The following is a 17,668-nucleotide window of genomic DNA, read 5'->3' as shown; positions in this document are numbered from 1 at the left end:
ATGGCAAATACGATCTTATCACCACAGTCAAGACTACACAGGTGGAAAGAGACGACTGTTGCAGAAATGTATTTGCTTTTTGCAACAATAATGCTTATGCCTCACGTCTATAAGCATAATATAAAAGCATACTGGTCCACAGATCGGCTAATTTCTACCCCGGTCTTCAGTGAAATCATACCAGTGAACAGGTTTATCTTACTCTTACGTATGTTGCACTTCTCTGACAAAACCAGGCCTGACAGAAGTGACAGGTTATACAAGATTAGAAATGTTTTCATGTATCTCAAACAAAAGTTCAGCATATACTTTTATCCATTCAAGAATCTTGTAATTGACGAGTCTTTGATTTTGTTCAAAGGTAGACTGTCATTCAAGCAGTATATACCGAGCAAGAGGAAACGCTTTGGTATAAAACTGTTTGTACTCTGTGATTGTGACAGTGGCCTGGTGTTGGATATTGTTGTATACACGGGTAGTAAAACATTGAAAGATACCAAGATGTTATTGGGTATCTCAGGTGACGTAGTGAGAAACATGATGGCACCTTATCTTGGTAAGGGGCATACATTATATACCGATAACTGGTACACAAGCCCATTACTCAGTGATTTCATGGGAGTGAACAAGACAGATGTGTGTGGCACAGTGCGTTCTAATCGTAAACATATGCCCAGGCTCAACGCAGGTGCTCGTGGTGATGACGTGCAGGTGTTTACTGCCAATGACATCATGGCATTACGGTGGCATGACAAACGAGATGTCACATTGTTGACAACCATTCACCGTAATGAAATGCAAGACAGTGGCAAAGTTGATCGAGTGACTAATGAACGTATTCGAAAACCAGTGACAGTGATTGATTATACACAAAACATGCGCTTGGTTGACAAATGTGATATGCAGATTGGTTTTGTTGACTGTGTTCGTAAGAGTTACAAGTGGTACATGAAACTTTTCTTACATCTCATGGACATTTCAATGCTCAATGCATATAATATGTACCAAATAAAGACTGGCAACAGACCACCGTATGGTGAATTTTGTTTGTCTGTTGTCAGACAACTCATAATGAAGTACCAGGTAACAACACCTGCTATACAACACGGTCCTTGAATTCCTCAGGATATACCCAAGCGTTTGAGGAGGGAAGGTGATCATTTCATAATACAACTTCCTTAAACTCAGAAGAAATTTGCTCAGAAGGGATGCATCGTCTGTGCACAAACAAAAAGACAGCAACAAAGACGCAAAGACACTCGGTTTATGTGTGAGGAATGTAAGGTGCCTCTGTGCATGGTGCCTTGTTTCAAGGAGTTCCACAAGCTCCAGCAGTTCTAAAACCATGTCCAGTGATTATAAATATGTAAATATATGATAGAACATTAGTATTATACAAGATTTGTGCATGTTTATTGTAATAAACAACAGTGGTAAACAATAATATGATAATAACTTTAGTGCGGTTATTGTGTTCAATACAGTGAGTTTATATATATACATTATATACAGTATTGGTCTCTCAGGCCCCAAATGTTAGTAGGAATAGAAAAAAATTGGAAAAGAAAAGAAAAAACAACAAAAACCGCAAAATAATGTAATGCGCGTATGTGGAATTCGTCGATGTTGCCGCCACCACATCATTTTCGACAAACTTCTTGGCACTGTATCTCGGTAAGTACTGATCAGAATTTTTTTTTTTGTCTTATTACCTTCACAAAAATATGCTCTTTAATTCTGTAAGAAAAAATAATTTTTTTTTTTTTTTTTTCAAAATTTCTTGGATACTGGAGCACCACTTCTGATTTTGGCCTTGGACCCTGAAGGGGTTAATATTGTTGGTCGAGGGTCCACTGTATAAACTTTCACACTATTTTATAAACATTCTGACTAGTAATGAGTTCCATGTTTCAATAAAGACTCTTGTTACAATAAGTGCCAAACTACAGGTTACTTTCCTGGTGAATGACTGGAAAGTAATAAAAATTCACTATACTACATTGTACCTTTACTTACCGTGGTCTAGAAGTGTGTGGCGACCGAGGTGGTCGTGTAACCTGCTGACTTGCATTGGCCTTGCGTGGCGAGTCGGTGTATGGGTGATGGTGGTGGTGGTGATGATAAGCAGGGTGATGGTGTGGTGGTGGTGCATCTGGCTGGAAGAAGTTAGTCTTGGAAGGGTGACGTGGCAAGGGGGGTGTAGGCTCGCAGTCCTGACTCTGACTCATGCCCGGTGGGGGCTGGCTGCCATCCTCAGCACACTCGCCTCCCCCACCTGCACCAACACCAACAGACGATGATGCTCCGGCCCCTCCCCCCTCCACCAGCTACAGTCAGGGAGATAATACTTAATTACAACTAAGCCAACACTACTTCTATTTAAAGCATTAAATACGCAGGTAACGACAAACTCAAAATGTGTCGATTTAACTAGCATACAGTTTTGAACAAAAACAGTAAGCAAAAAAGCATATAATAAAAAATTTGAAACATAAAAGCAACTTCATAGTAATGGCAAAAGTAAATCTGGAAATAACTCCGAAGACTGGACACTGCTGCTAATTGCATGACATTCACAGACACTTGCTTTACTAAATATTGTTAACAAATATACAAGGCAATGATGCTGCAATCAAATTTAATTATTACAACACTAGTATAATAAATAATTTCCTCTGAAACATTCAAAATGCCAAAAAGCAAATTAGGAAAGGCATACAGGAGGAAAATAAAATGCCAATCCTTAAACAATACAGCGCAATGAATCGACTCTTCTGAAGACCATGTAAATGTTCGGATGTAAGGGCACAATGCCAACAGGAGTGGGTATACAGACAGGATGTAAATACACTTTAACTGGGACTACATTTCACTCAGAGTTGAGCTTTACCAAGTTGATAACCTGTTAAGCTCAACCTTGAATAATATGTAGTCCTAATTAAAGCTTATTTAGCATATTATGTCTATATAAATGTTTATAACTTGTGCACTAATAGATGTATATATGAATAGTATAGTACTGTATATGAAAAGGAATCACAGGGCTTCACGATAGAAGCACACTTCATGCTTTTTTTTTTTTTTTGTACCACATTGGCTGTTTCCCACCAGTCAGAAATATGAGTGGGAAAGGAGCTTTTCACACCTCTATGGTCTCATCATTGATGTCAGATATGTATGAAAGTTAAAAATGATACAGATCACTTAAGTGAAGCCCACCTATCTATCCAAATGACCTAAGGAGGAACTTTCTGACACACTAAACTATGGACGTGTGGACTTCAGCTAAGTGACCCCAACCAAATTTTCATCTTGTATACTTCTCTGGTGCTGATGGTTTTACAAAGGGCCAAAGAGCTGCCACCACAATTTTTACACATCTAGTGATGTATGAAATGTGCAGTTCTGTGTACAATAAAACCTCTTACAATGCAGCTTCATATAGTGTGATTCTGTTTCAATGCAATTAAGAAATACAAACAAAAGTTTTTATTTCATGCAAAAATTTCAGGTTATACAATTGTAAATTTATGAAAAAGTAAGCAATGCAAAACTGGCTGTAGAATTTTCAATACATTTACCATCAGCTGAGCGAGGTGGTCACGGTGCAACCTCCAGCCATTCTTGTCAAATGAGATCAAGTATCTAACAGACAGCTTTTTTTTCCTTACTAACTGATGTTTTCCAAAACTTATAAACAAAGGGTCTGGGTGCTTACATAGATCTATGTTTTGAGCTCAGCTCTCTCAGATAAGTTGTAGTGGTAAATTTTGGCCTAGACATGAGAGATCGAGTCTTTGTGGTGAGTTTTTTTCCAAACATATTGGCCATTTCCCGAACAGGGTGACCCAAAAAAGAAGAAAACTATAAAGTTCTTTTTACATTTAGTAATTTATACAGGAGAAGGGATTACTAGCCTCTTGCTCCCTGCATTTTAGTAGCCTCTTACGACACGCATGGCTTAGAGAAATTCTTTTCCCCTTCCCCCATGTGGTGAGTATGCAGAGTATAAAAATATCCTGCCCCACGAAAGATGGGAAAAGGAAACCTCTGACCTTGTGTTTGGTTTAAAATATCGATTTGAGGTGTTTTCTGACTTTTTATGGCTGTTTCATATGAATTGATAGAATGAAAGACATACTACTGAAATAGAGATGATTTTAGTTTCAGGACCAGAAGTAGCTTGAAACTGGGATCAAATTAGCAGAAATATTAGATTTTCTGAGTTTTTTTTGAGGACAGATTAAGACCTGGCTAACATCCCCCAGTCTCTTTAATGAATTTTTACTATGACTCGATTATTGGGATGCCATAAACCATGATCAACCATTCCTGGTTATATTTTATCCAAGAAATAGAGGTAAATCTTCAATTTTTTGATGAATTCAAAATGAAGGGCAAGTGCAACAAAGGAGAGGCCTGAAGACATATTAATGAACAGAGTAAATGTTGCTTTAGTGCCTGGAATGTCTACAGTGTTTATTTTGGACTATTTAAATTCGATTTTTTTTTACCAACTACTGTGCACTTTATAGAATAGTTCTGATAGGTGAATAGATCAAATTGAGAAAAGGGACTGGCATAAAATAGGACTCAAAGTGGACAAAATCACCAATGTGTAGAGTGAGCCTAGACCTCTAACTTGACACCTGTGTAATTCTATAAGTTCTCCATCAAATTTCATATTTTTAATGTCATTACCTTCAAAAAAAGATTCTCTACCATTTCAGAAGAAATTTTTTTGTTTAAATGCCAACATCTGAGCACCTTTAATTTTGGGGCTTCCAATAGTGAAGACGTTAACATCAAGCATCCACAAAAGTTCAGTATCATGCATTATCTTAATTATGCTCTAATTATGGAGTGAGTAATGATGAAAGTGTTTCTTCTTTTTTGGGTCACCCTACCTCAGTGGGACATGGCCAATGTGTTAAGAAAAAAAAAATTCACTTCCCCCTTATCTATTTCCACAAGTGCTGAACACCCTGGTGATTATTAATAGCTAAACAGTGACAAAAATGAAAAGTTGTGTATGGAAGTACAGTATGTATCTTAAGGTGCAACCATTACACCAGATGATTGGCCAAACATCGCATATTGTAAATATTCCCCACATGTTGCTAAGTAAATCAAAATATTGCTTATTTAGTTGTCCATTAAAATGAGATTACAGTGAACCCTCAATATAACCAACTGCAATACACCAGACTTTTAAAAATACCGACAAAATCCACTGGGGTAAACTGTACCTTTATTTTATTTTCAAGGTTTACTGCAATATTACTGTAAACTGAGGGAACATTGTATTAGGCATATAGCAAAGTACTTTAGTGTATCTATTATTTTTTTAATATCATTCTGATTTAACAGACCCTCAGACAATCCTCCCATTAGTCTGTTACATCAAGAGCTTAATGTACACATATGGGCAAAAAATTCTGACAAGCATAGTTTTTCCCCATATAGTCTTCATTTCAAGCAACACTATTTTAAATTATGAGCTGATTTTCAATAATATAGCCCGAGCATTTTGAGAGGGTTTACTGTAACAGTGCTAATGTAAAAACACTTTGAAAACACCTCATGGTGCTTTACCTTTAAATTTATTGCTGGTACTCTACTGCACATCCAACTCTATAAATTTCAGCTTCGAACTTAAAACAAGTAGTTTTACTGTAGTATCATATACGTACATTTATTAATGAAAATAATATAGTGTACTGTATTTTCAAAATTTTTACATTTCTTATTACATGGAATATCTTAGGTCTTCCTCCTCTCTTAAGACCATCACATTAATATTTTCACCAACATATGTTAAATTTTTTTTTTTCAATAACTGAGTATTGTATACAGTATTTAAACTAGTCATTTAAAACAATGACAAACCATGTTTTGACTATCTTCAGGAGAGAAATGCCTGTTTCCAGACAGTGAAATTACTCTAATTTTATTCATGATGAAGAAGGGGAAAGCACTAAACCAATAGGGATCATACAGAGCTTGATTCAAGTGTTTGATCCAAGGGAAGAATAGCTCTAGTTCTTTGGATTAAGAGCCCCTCACCAGCATTGGCACCTCTTCTGAAGGGGGTAAATGTATGGAGTAAGTGGTCAGTTATAAAAAGCAGGAGGGTTAATATGAGGATAGTAAAGTTCAGGTTAAGGTATGTAGGAGAGACTGGTACTATTTCTTAACAAAGTAGGCCATAAACAAGAATGTGTATTGTCACCATGGATATTTAATATATTTATGGTGGCAGTGGAGATGCTGTGTTTGAGATCAAGATATGCACAGTATAGTGTGAATATTATCCAGTAAACAAAGTGAAAAATTTGAAGACTGTGTGGCAGTATGAAAAGTATAATAATTCAGAGAGCAGATAACATCCTACTGAGATAACGTACTCACCTAGGAAGGATGCAGATAGATAGACTGACAAAGATATATGCATGTAATATAAATCTGTGGGTGGATGGAGGGAGGTGTAGTGGTCATCCCAGAAAGGGTTAGAGAGATGGAATGTTGGAGGTTATGAGCTCTTAGCTGGAGCCTCTAGAAGGAATATGTGGCCATGTTAAAAAAAGGTTCAAGGAGACTAAGTGCTTTTTTTTTGTGATTTGACATGCTGTTGGCATGTTAGCAAGGTATTTAGGAAAACCAGTCAGTCAGACATGAGTTCTAGATGTTGTAAGGGATGTTGTCATTTGGTGAATGTCAGTACACTTATGGAAAAACAGCTAGAGAATATGTAATGGAATATGTATAGTATTTTCCTTCGACTCATCCTACCTTGGTGGGAAAGAGCCAATGTACTAATTAAAAAAGTAGCTAAAGAACTTATCAGTATTCGACCATTATTTGTCTAGATATTTGTTGTCAGTTTTCCTTTCACCATCAATTCTTATGTTCTCTTGTGCGATGCTGTAATTCTGACAAGTAAACTAACAGAGCATGGAAAATGATAGCTGGCTTAACTGAAATAAATTAAGTACTTCGGTAGAGAACATTTCTTCTAAGATTTTTTAATAAATTGAAAGTAAATACCAATGTTCAATTGATATTATTTTGTAAACTTTAAAATTGCTTTATATCATAAAAGGCTACTGACACCACATTAGTCTTTAAAGTGGTACAGATGCTCATCCTTGTGTAGCTCTGGCACTTATCGGCAAGCAGCATTACATTAATTACTGAAGAATGAGACACTTGTGAAACATTTGGGAATCTTTACTGAGGAAAAGTTTTGCCAGTCAGTGGCTTCTTCAGTTCAATATGGAGAAGAACTGTAGAAGATGAGGAGGAGTTTGAGGTAGTCAGTCCCTCAGCCTGGAGTCAATGGACTGAACACATCGACTCCAAGCTGAGGGACTGACTACTTCAAACTTCTCATCTTCTACAGGTCTTCTCTGCACTGAACTGAAGAAACCACTGGCTGGTAAAACATTTCCTCAGTAAAGATTTCAAAATGAATCATGAAATCATAATGACACGATTGCAAACAAACCATACCATGGGTGGGGTTAGAACCCCCAATCAGAGAGTCTCAAAACTCCAGACCGACGCGTTAGCCACTGGGCCAGCTGGCCCAGTGGCTAACGAGTCAGTCTGGAGCTTAGAGACAATCTGACCACGGATTCTAACCCCACCCATGGTATGATTTGATTTCAAAATGTTTCACAAGTGTCACATTCTTCAAATTGTTGGTTTTCTAAACCATTTACATCACATTAATTACTTCACAACTACAGGCTATTTCTTTACAAAGAGGAAACAATGTCAAATAACAAGTCAAGTAAAATACTGAGGTGAATAAATGGCTCTAAATCAGCTAATAAACTTAACTGATTTAGTTACACAAAACTAATGAACCCACTTATAAACATTTTAGAAAATTTAAATCATACTCAAGAGTAAAGTCAAGGAATATAAACAAACAGAAACAGTTTAAGCAGAGGAAGGCAGCATCTATATAGCTAAAGTTCTATGGTGGTTTAACCCATGACAACGCTCCAAATCTGGCGGCTTCATGGTAAAATAGTGATAGTTGTGGCTACACGAGGGTCCATGCTGGATGGCACGGCAGGGACTTGGTAGTGGCCGTAATCCCTGTGAGAGTTAACATGTCACTGATAACACAAACCTGACTCGAGACACATTTTGTTAAACAGTACACTACATAAATATACAATAATCCAATTAAGAAATTATAAAATTTTATTGCAAAACACTATTTACACTTATGTCACTTTTAATAAATAATAACTTATAAATATAATCTTTTTAGGGTAAAACAATGTGTAATAAAGAGGCTCAACTTTGGTACATGTCCACAAAAACACTCCCTGATTTCAAACAGGTATAACATGTAACTTTATTGTAATAATCTTTCACAGTTAGTAGCTTCAGATGCAGGATTTCATTCAGTTTCACGAAGTATAGGGTAGCATTAAAGGCACTCAACGTGCGCCCCTCTGGTTGCTCAGCAAACATCGATGCTAAAGTCCTGTTTGGTCCAGACGCTCTACAGCATATCTGGTGCTATCGTGCGAACTGCTTCAGTGATCGAAATTTTTAGCTCCTCCAGGTGGTGGTACATATACTGTGCTCTTCATGTACCCCCAAACAAAGAAGTCACAAACAGTTAGGCCCGGTGGCCTCGCAGGCCACTTGCAGAGGTCAATGTGCCTAACTGTTTGTGACTTCTTTCTCTGAGGGTACATGAAGAGCACAGTTTATGTACCACCACAACCTGCAATCCTGGAGGAGCTGAAAATTTCAATCACTGAAGCAGTTTGCACGATAACACCAGATATGCTGCAGAGTGTCTGGACTGAACTGGACTATCGCAATGATGTTTGCTGAGCAACCAGAGGGGTGCACATCGAGTGCCTTTAATGCTACCCTATACCACATGAAACAATGAAATCCTGCATCTGAAGCTACTAACTGTGAAAGATTATTACAATAAAGTTACATGTTATACCTGTTTGAAATCAGGAAGCTTTTTGTGGACACCCTTTCATATTCATAAATATTTGCAGTTGCAAGAGGAGAGATAATTTCATGTTCCCATTCTTCAGAATTCAGCATAAAGAATAATGATTCCAGTGGACACAGCATTTAAAACCTGCAATCATTTTCTTTTGTTAGGGAAAAAGACAAATCACATTCCTTGTATCAAGAGCCCCTCACCAATGCTCAAGAACCTCTCTTGAAGGGTTCTGTGTGTGGAAAAATGGCTACAAACCAACAAATGGTAGTAGAAAGACATTTATAGCTAATATCCCTATGCCACTAAACCCTTGCTATAACGAACCTCAATATACAAATCGACTTTTTGAAATAATGGGAAAAATCCATTAGGTAAATTATACTTTTAATACATTTTTCATTAAGTTTTGCAACTACGTAACTGTAAATTGTGTGTACAGTACCATAGCAAGTATACAGGAGAGTACGTGTGCTTTTTTTTTTTTTTTAGCAGGAGTACTTGTCATTAAAATATGCTGGGTGGAAGGCACCTGGAATACTGAAGTGTCTATAGTAGTAGTAGTAGTACTATAATAAAAAAAGAAGCACTAAACATACAAGGGTCATACAGCGCCCCCGGGCAGTGAAGGATGCAGGGGTATTGGGTAACAAGAGGGAGAAGGATGAGGTAAATTCTGTGTGCTTGTTGATTGAGTGGGCAGTCCAACAGAATGTGGCTAACAGAAAATGGACCTGATAATTCTCACAGAGTGGAACAGGGTGCCTCTCCATGAGATACCCGTGAGTAAGACGAGTGTGGCCGATGTGAAGATGGGAGAGAGTAGTCTCCCAATCTCCACACTGATAAGAAGACAGCCAGAAACCTATACTCGGTTTAATAGAATGTAGTTTATTATGGAGCAGATCAGACCATCATTGTTGCCAACAAGTGCGAAGGTGGGTAGCAATTACAGCAAAATAATTAGTGAATGGAACCCCTCTACATATGAAACTGGGAGGTCATGTACTGCTGACTGTGCAGCAATGTCTGCCTGTTCATTGTCCTGTATGTCAACACGACCAGCGACCCAACAAAAAACATCATCTTTGTGCTTGCTAGATATACGGCGTAACCAATGTTGGTTACGAAGCAGGGGATGAGGCATATCAAATTTTTGTATAGCCTGTAAAGCACTAAGGGAGTCTGAAACAACCACAAATGGTGACACAGGCATAGATGCAATACAGATAAGTGCTACGAGAATGGCATACAATTCAGCCATAAAAATGCTAGCCGGGGATAATACATGCCCTTGCACGACGCTGTCTGGAAACACTGCTGCAAATCCAACGCCATCAGAAGACTAGGAACCATTGATGTACACTGTGATGCGATGAGAATGAGATCGGAAGTGGTTAAGAAAGAGAAAGCAAGAAGCCACTGTAGGCAGTTAGGCTCTCACACATGGCAGTGGGAAAGAACAGACACAAACCATCGGAACTTCCCAAGCTGGTAGGGAAAAGTGAGATGCTACATGAACATAGAAAGGTGGTAACTGAAGAGAAGACAAAAGCGAATGTAGGCAAAGAGAAAGGTGGCGGAGTAAACAGGGGCGACGAACAAATAAAGAACGTCTACTAATATCAGTGACTATCCTATATATGTATATGTAAGGATTGCGGAAGTCATGAGAGCGAATATAATGGCGAAGTCAATGAGCATCATGGCAATCAGACAAGGATGGAATATTCACCTCTGCATAGAGGCTCTCAACCGGTGAAGAGCGAAAAGCACTGAGGCATAAACATAATCCCTGATGATAGATGGGATTAAGGCTAGAGAGAGTTGCAGGAGAGGCAGCCGAATATATCTGGTCGCTGTAATAGAGTTTCGATAAAATTAGGGCTGAATGTAGGTGAAGGAGAGTTCTATGATCAGCCCCCATGAAATATGAGCAAGGGGTTTTAAGGAGGTTCAGCCGGCTATGACAAGTAGCCTTTTGAGAGGTAATGTGAAGTTTCCAGGATAACCTAAGGTCAAACAGAAGGCCTAGAAACCTGACTGTATCACGTTCTGGGATACGCAAGCCATATAGGTACAATGGATGATCAGAGACAACAGGACGTCGAGTGAAAGTAATTTGGCGAGTTTTAGTACTAGAAAATTTAAACCCATGAGTGGTGGCCCAATTGGAAACAGGGTTTATCACATGCTGGAGAGAAACTGTAATGAGATGACAGTCAGCACCTGCACAAGCTATAGTGAAGTCATCAACATAAAGTGATGACCAAATATTGGATGGAAGAACAGAGGCCAGATCATTTATAGCAAGGAGAAAAAGTGTTGTGCTCAGAACAAACCCCTGGAGGACACCTTCAGCTTGCACAAAGTCCAGGGAAAGCATATAATTAACCTGAACACAGAAATGTCTTTCAGTTAAGAAGTTAAGGAAAATGGAAGATTGGAGTGGGCCTCCAAGTAGTGTCATATGCCTTCTCAAGGTAAAAAAAGATAGCAATAACTGAGTAGTTATTGGCAAAGGCATTACAGACATACGTATGTAGCGTAGTAAGGGGTCAATGGTAGAACGGCCCTAACGAAAGCCATACTGACTAGTGGAGACAGTGTGGTGTCTCTCTAAACACCACATCAATCGTCTATTTACCAGACGTTCCATCACCTTGCAAACTGCACTGGTAAGAGCAATGAGACGGGAGTAGGAGGCATCATCTCCCGTAGTACCTGGTTTGCGGAAAGGGAGAACAACGGCAGATTTCCACAGCTGGGGAAGAACTCCTTGTGACCAAATAAAATTAAAAAGTCTTAAGAGGACTGCATTCATATTCGGATGCTGTAGCATCCAAATATGAATGCCGTCAGGCCCAGCTGCCGATGATTGGCAAGCCGAGTGTTACCTCCAGTTCCAGAAGTGTAAAAGGCAAATTACAAGATTCTTCTCTGATAGAAGAAAAGTTTAAGGGCTCTAACTCTTTGGCAGACTTTGAGGAACAAAATGAGGTGCATAGATGAAGCCCCCTGAGAGATACAGACAAGATGATTACCAATTTCGGTGGCAACATCAAGAGGGTTTGCGATATCAACACCGGCAACCCAAAGAACAGGTGCTGTTTACCTGGAGTTTACCTGGAGAGAGTTTCGGGGGTCAACGCCCCCGCGGCCCGGTCTGTGACCAGGCCTCCTGGTGGATCAGCGCCTGATCAACCAGGCTGTTGCTGCTGGCTGCACGCAAACCAACGTACGAGCCACAGCCCGGCTGATCAGGAACTGACTTTAGGTGCTTGTCCAGTGCCAGCTTGAAGACTGCCAGGGGTCTGTTGGTAATCCCCCTTATGTGTGCTGGGAGGCAGTTGAACAGTCTCGGGCCCCTGACACTTATTGTATGGTCTCTTAACGTGTTGGGAGAGTATTTACCACTCAGTTCCATACTTTTTTCCAGACTGCACTCATAAAGGAAGCAGAGGTGATGGTGGAAACAATCTCGCCAGCAAGTGCGTTTAGCATCTTGGATGACACAGTGAGTGACCACTTGCTTCTGCTTAAAATCAAAGTGTCTCTCTGTGGTTCTACTGTACCGGTACCTGCCCCATGCAGCATGTGTCAATTGTACTGCCCAAGCAGAAGCAGGGGACCACCAAGGCATGCACTTCTGAGAATGCCTGGCTGAGATTTGGGGTATAGAATATGAAGCTGCAGTTAAAACTGAGGTCGCGAAGAGATGTAAAAGCTCATCAATGGAGGACGAAGAAGGAACCTCATTAAAAGCAGTTAGATGCGAGTAAAGGTCCCAATTTGCTTGGTCAAACTGCCAGCATGGGCTACGAGGAGATGGTGAATATGAAGAAGAATGAATGATTGGAAAATGATTGTTGTCATGCAAGTCCGAGAGGACAGACCAGGTGAAGTCTAGTACAGTGGAGGAAAAGCAGACCAAGAGATCAATGCAAGAGAATGAGTATGAGGATCAAAATGGGTTGGAGAACCTGTATTTAAAACATGGAGGGGGAGAGAAGCAAGAAAAGCCTCCAACTGAATGCCATGGGAGTCACAGTAACCCCTCCCCCCCTTGGCATTAAAACTGCCAAGTAACAGAAGTGGTGGCAGTAAGGAAGAAACCAGAAATGCAACATCTGGGATAGATAAGACCTGAGAAGGAGAGAGATACAAAGAACAGACTGTATACCACTTATTCAAGTGGACAAATAGGCAGCAAAGAGTTTGCATAAATGGGGAGAAATCAGAATGGGGGCACATCACAAGCGGTGTTCCACAGGGGTCAGTGTTGGGCCCCTTATTGTTCACAATTTACATAAACGACATAGATGAGGGAATAAATAGTGACATAAGTAAATTTGCTAATGACACCAAAATAGGCAGTCCAATTCATTCTAATGAGGACATTAGAGCACTTCAGGATGATTTGAATAGACTGATGCAATGGTCGGAGAAGTGGCAGATGCAGTTTAATATAGACAAATGCAAAGTTCTAATTCTTGGAAAGGATAATAACCATGCCACATATAAATTAAATAATGTATATCTTATATACTGATTGCAAAAAGGATTTAGGAGTTCTGGCTAGCAGTAATCTGAAACCAAGACAACAGTGCATAAATGTTCACAATAAAGCTGACAGAATCCTTGGTTTCATATCAAGAAGCATAAATAATAGAAATCCTCAGGTTGTTCTTCAACTCTACATATCCCTGGTTAGGCCTCATTTAGATTATGCTGCACAGTTCTGGTCGCCGTATTACAGAATAAATACAGTGGACCCCCCGGTTAACGATATTTTTTCACTCCAGAAGTATGTTCAGGTGCCAGTACTGACCGAATTTGTTCCCATAAGAAATATTGTGAAGTAGATTAGTCCATTTCAGACCCCCAAACATACACGTACAAACGCACTTACATAAATACACTTACATAATTGGTCGCATTCGGAGGTAATCATTATGCGGGGGGCCACTGTATAAGTGCACTGGAAAACGTGAAGAGGAGGATGACAAAGTTGATCCCATGTATCAGAAATTTCCCCTATGAGGATAGGCTGAGGGCCCTGAATCTGCACTCTCTAGAAAGGCGTAGAATTAGGGGGGATATGATTGAGGTGTATAAATGGAAAAAAGGAATGAATAAAAGGGATGTAAATAGCGTGCTAAAAATATCTTGCCTAGACAGGACTCGCAGCAATGATTTTAAGCTGGAAAAATTCAGATTCAGGAAAGATATAGGAAAGCACTGGTTTGGTAATAGAGTTGTGGATGATTGGAACAAATTCCCGAGTACTGTTATAGAAGCTAAGATGTTGTGTAGTTTTAAAAATAGGTTAGATAAATACATGAGTGGTTGTGGGTGGGTGTGAGATGAACCTAACTAGCTGGTGCTACTGGGTCAGATGCTGTGCTCCTTCCTTAAGTGGAGGTGACCTGACTGGATGGGCCATTGGTCTAAGTCAGGGGTTGACATGGACCTGACCCACATGGGCCAGTAGGCCTGCTGCAATGTTCTTTCCTTCTTGTGTTCTTATGTTCTTATACGGGCTGCAGTGTAATGCAGCGAAGTATGAACAAAGAGCTGACGGTATGGAATACTGGTGCATATAAGTAGTGCACTGTCATTAAAGGTTCCATTAGGAAAAGGATACGATGAATATATCATAGCCCAAGATAGGATGGATAACAGCTGAGCATAATTTGGGTTCTTGTAAACAAACACAAACGGGAAAACTGGAAGAGCAACACCTGGAACTCACCCTGGTACCTCTGAGGCCGCGGATATTCCACTGTAAATAAGCCATGATTTGCAAAGAGAAAGATACAAGAAATCTGAAGGTAAAGGAATCTACGGACTAGTAGGGTTAGAAAAATCCACATGTGGAGGTAACTTTTAAGCAGCGAAGGATTTGGATGCTGCAAAGAAAGGAGTTGTGCAGACGGAGAAGAGTAGGAACAGGAGGTGGATCTGTGTCCGTCAATGGTCTAGTCTCATCAATATATTCTGAGATAGCTTCAAGCGTTTCTGAGGACAAGGATGTGTATGTGGTACAATATTGGAGATGGAAGAAGGAAGGTGAGTAAAGATCAGGGAGACGATGGGCTGTACCAAAGTACGGGGGGGACGAAAGGGTAAAGGGAACTAGAGAAGAAGCTTGGGAGGGGACATTTGGAGAGGAAGCGACCTGGGAGGGGGGCAGAAGAGGAAGAAATTTGGGAGAGGACAAGGGAAGAAGGTACTGTATGAGGAGAAGGATGAACCTCCACACTCGTAACAGAGCCAGTTAGAGTTGAAGAACTGGGTACAGAGACTGGGAAGGAAAAATGAGCAGGTTGCAGAAGGAAAGGAGGGGTGAAAAGAGATTTTAACAATGGGGTTTTTTGAACTTCGGAGAAGGAGAGGGGTGATGGGGAGTAGGTGTTGTACAAGGTCTCGCAGACACACAAACATGCGAGTGAGAAGAGGAAGAGGTGAGAACAGAATCAAGTGCAGAGGTAGGGACTGCTGAGTCCAGGACAGCAAAAGAATTAGAAAGAGGGGTGACTGTGGAAGGGGTGACTACAGAGGAGGCTGCAGAAGTTGGGACCCCAGAGGAAGGGGAATGTTTAGTAACTCGAGAATAAGAAATATGGGGAAGTTTCCCTTGGAGGCGTAGATTAGAGACTGCCATAGCATATGGGAGGCCTTCTGCCTCTTTGAAACAACGGATTTCACGCTCATTTAAGTAAACTTGGCAACGGCGAGAGTAAGATGGGTGAGCCTCATGACAATTAAGGCAAGAGGGAGGTAGACTACAAGACGTATTGGTATGGCTGTCGGCACCACAGACTGGGCATTCACCGATTGACCTGCAATATTTTGCTGGATGACCAAAATGCCAGCAATTTCTACACTGTTGTGATGTAGGGATCACCTTTTGAACTAGTAAACGTTGTCCCGCTATATGTACAGAGGACAGAAGCTCACGGCAGTCAAACGTTAAGCGAGCTACATTGCAAGGGTATCATCTCTGCCTGCAGGCAGGGAGGACGTAAGTGTCTATTTTGAGAACTGGGAGGTCTTGGACCTCTAACTGTTCCAGAATGTCATTGCCACATGTCTGGAAATTCTGTTGGACAATGGTATGGGGCAGAATGACAGTACCACTACAAGAATTGAGGGAATGATGTTTTAAATAGTTACAGGAATAGTATCGATAGTTGTAAGGAGAGAAAGATCATGAGCTTGGTTAGCATTCTGGACAGTGATGGTGCGTGTACCGCTCTTGAGAACATGAAAGGATATATCTCTACCAACATGGCACAGGAGTGCCTTGCCAATACTGTACTATGGTTGGACAGGAAGGCAGAAGAGGAAGTCAGTCGTAGAGTAAAAAACTTAATCTATTGTGTATTTCGAAACAGCTTGTAAAGGGAGTGTGTGATGTGCAGGTCTTCTCTCAGCAGAATGAGAAGGAAGCAAAGAGGTATCATCAAGTAATGGTCTTGGGTGTTAAGGTGTGGGACCAGAGTTGGTCCAACATGGGATGGGCGGGCAATCCAAGAATTGCCATACCATACAGGGAGAAGCCGGAAGCATAGCCAAAGAAAAGCGGAGGTCAGACGTATCGAAGGAGTCATTCAAAACCCTGGTACCTGGAGCAGGTGTCAAAACAGCACCAGCAGGAGGTACAGGGGCAACAGAAATCTCCGAAGAGTGGTCAGATAACAAGGCAGGGTCAGAACAGGGTGCGGTATCAGGAAGGGGCCTGAGGGGAGCAGGTTCATGGATTGGGAACTCCATGGTTAGGTCACTCCTTTTCTTTTTGTTTTTTAGAGCAAAAAAAAGAAAGGAAAGAAAAAAAGAATAAAAAAGGGAAGAATGTGGAGGAATAGCTCCTAGGAAGAATGAAAGGGCCGTAAATCTCCCTCCGCGCCCAAGAGGACCTTAGCACTGCAAGTAGTGCAGGTGCGGCATGGAACCTGTGCCATACCCTACCCTTCATGCCGGTAAACCAGCAATCCAGGATAGCAACTTCACATCCGCCGAGCCACTTTGGTGGACAAAAGAGAGGGCCGCCGGACACCCACCACAAAGCATACCTCCTCTGGCCACCACCCCCCGGAATCCAAAAGGTACCATTCATCACCCAAAGCCACCCCCCGGGAGATCAGAGAGGGATCGGGACATCCCCAGGTGATCCAGATTACACAGCAAACTACACCACTGCCAAGGACCTCAACAGAATGGGATGGACCCTGGTACCTTTCCCCCTACCTAGGAACTAGAGTGCCTGTGGGATGAATCCCAAAGGCAGAAAATAGGAAGGGAATAGGGGAGGGATGGGGAGGAGGAAAGGGAAAAATGGGAGATGGGGAGGCTGGGATAGGGAAGGGGGGACTGGGGGGTAATTAGGTTCGGTCTGAGAAAGGAGACCAGAAGGTCTAATTCCTCAGACCAAGAGTCTCTTCACCACGCCAAGGAGCCCCCCTTGAAGAGGAGCTTATCTGGAGTTTACCTGGAGAGAGTTCCGGGGGTCAACGCCCCCGCGGCCCGGTCTGTGACCAGGCCTCCTGGTGGATCAGAGCCTGATCAACCAGGCTGTTGCTGCTGGCTGCACGCAAACCAACGTACGAGCCACAGCCCGGCTGGTCAAGAACCGACTTTAGGTGCCCGTCCAGTGCCAGCTTGAAGACTGCC

General features: G+C 41.1%; 1 protein-coding gene across 4 annotated transcripts in view; it reads right to left on the bottom strand.

Moving 5' to 3' along the window:
- Positions 1-365: 365 nt before the first annotated feature.
- The window catches only part of Zdhhc8 (zinc finger DHHC-type containing 8), a 117,025-nt gene continuing 99,722 nt past the window's right edge, over positions 366-17,668 (bottom strand). For 2 of the 4 annotated variants that reach the window (XM_070094098.1, XM_070094099.1), the window contains one exon: positions 366-2,327. In XM_070094098.1, coding sequence (XP_069950199.1) covers positions 2,013-2,327 — 315 coding nt within the window. In that variant the 3' untranslated portion in view covers positions 366-2,012. Of the gene's footprint in view, positions 2,328-4,104; positions 8,110-17,668 lie in introns of those variants that run through there. The other 2 variants (XR_011393148.1, XM_070094100.1) reach the window with 2 other exon arrangements.

The sequence above is a fragment of the Cherax quadricarinatus genome, chromosome 44, assembly GCF_038502225.1.
Source record: "Cherax quadricarinatus isolate ZL_2023a chromosome 44, ASM3850222v1, whole genome shotgun sequence".
In the NCBI taxonomy this organism is placed as follows: domain Eukaryota; kingdom Metazoa; phylum Arthropoda; class Malacostraca; order Decapoda; family Parastacidae; genus Cherax; species Cherax quadricarinatus.
Note: the sequence above shows the minus strand (reverse complement) of the source record. Positions and strands in the feature narration are given on the sequence as shown.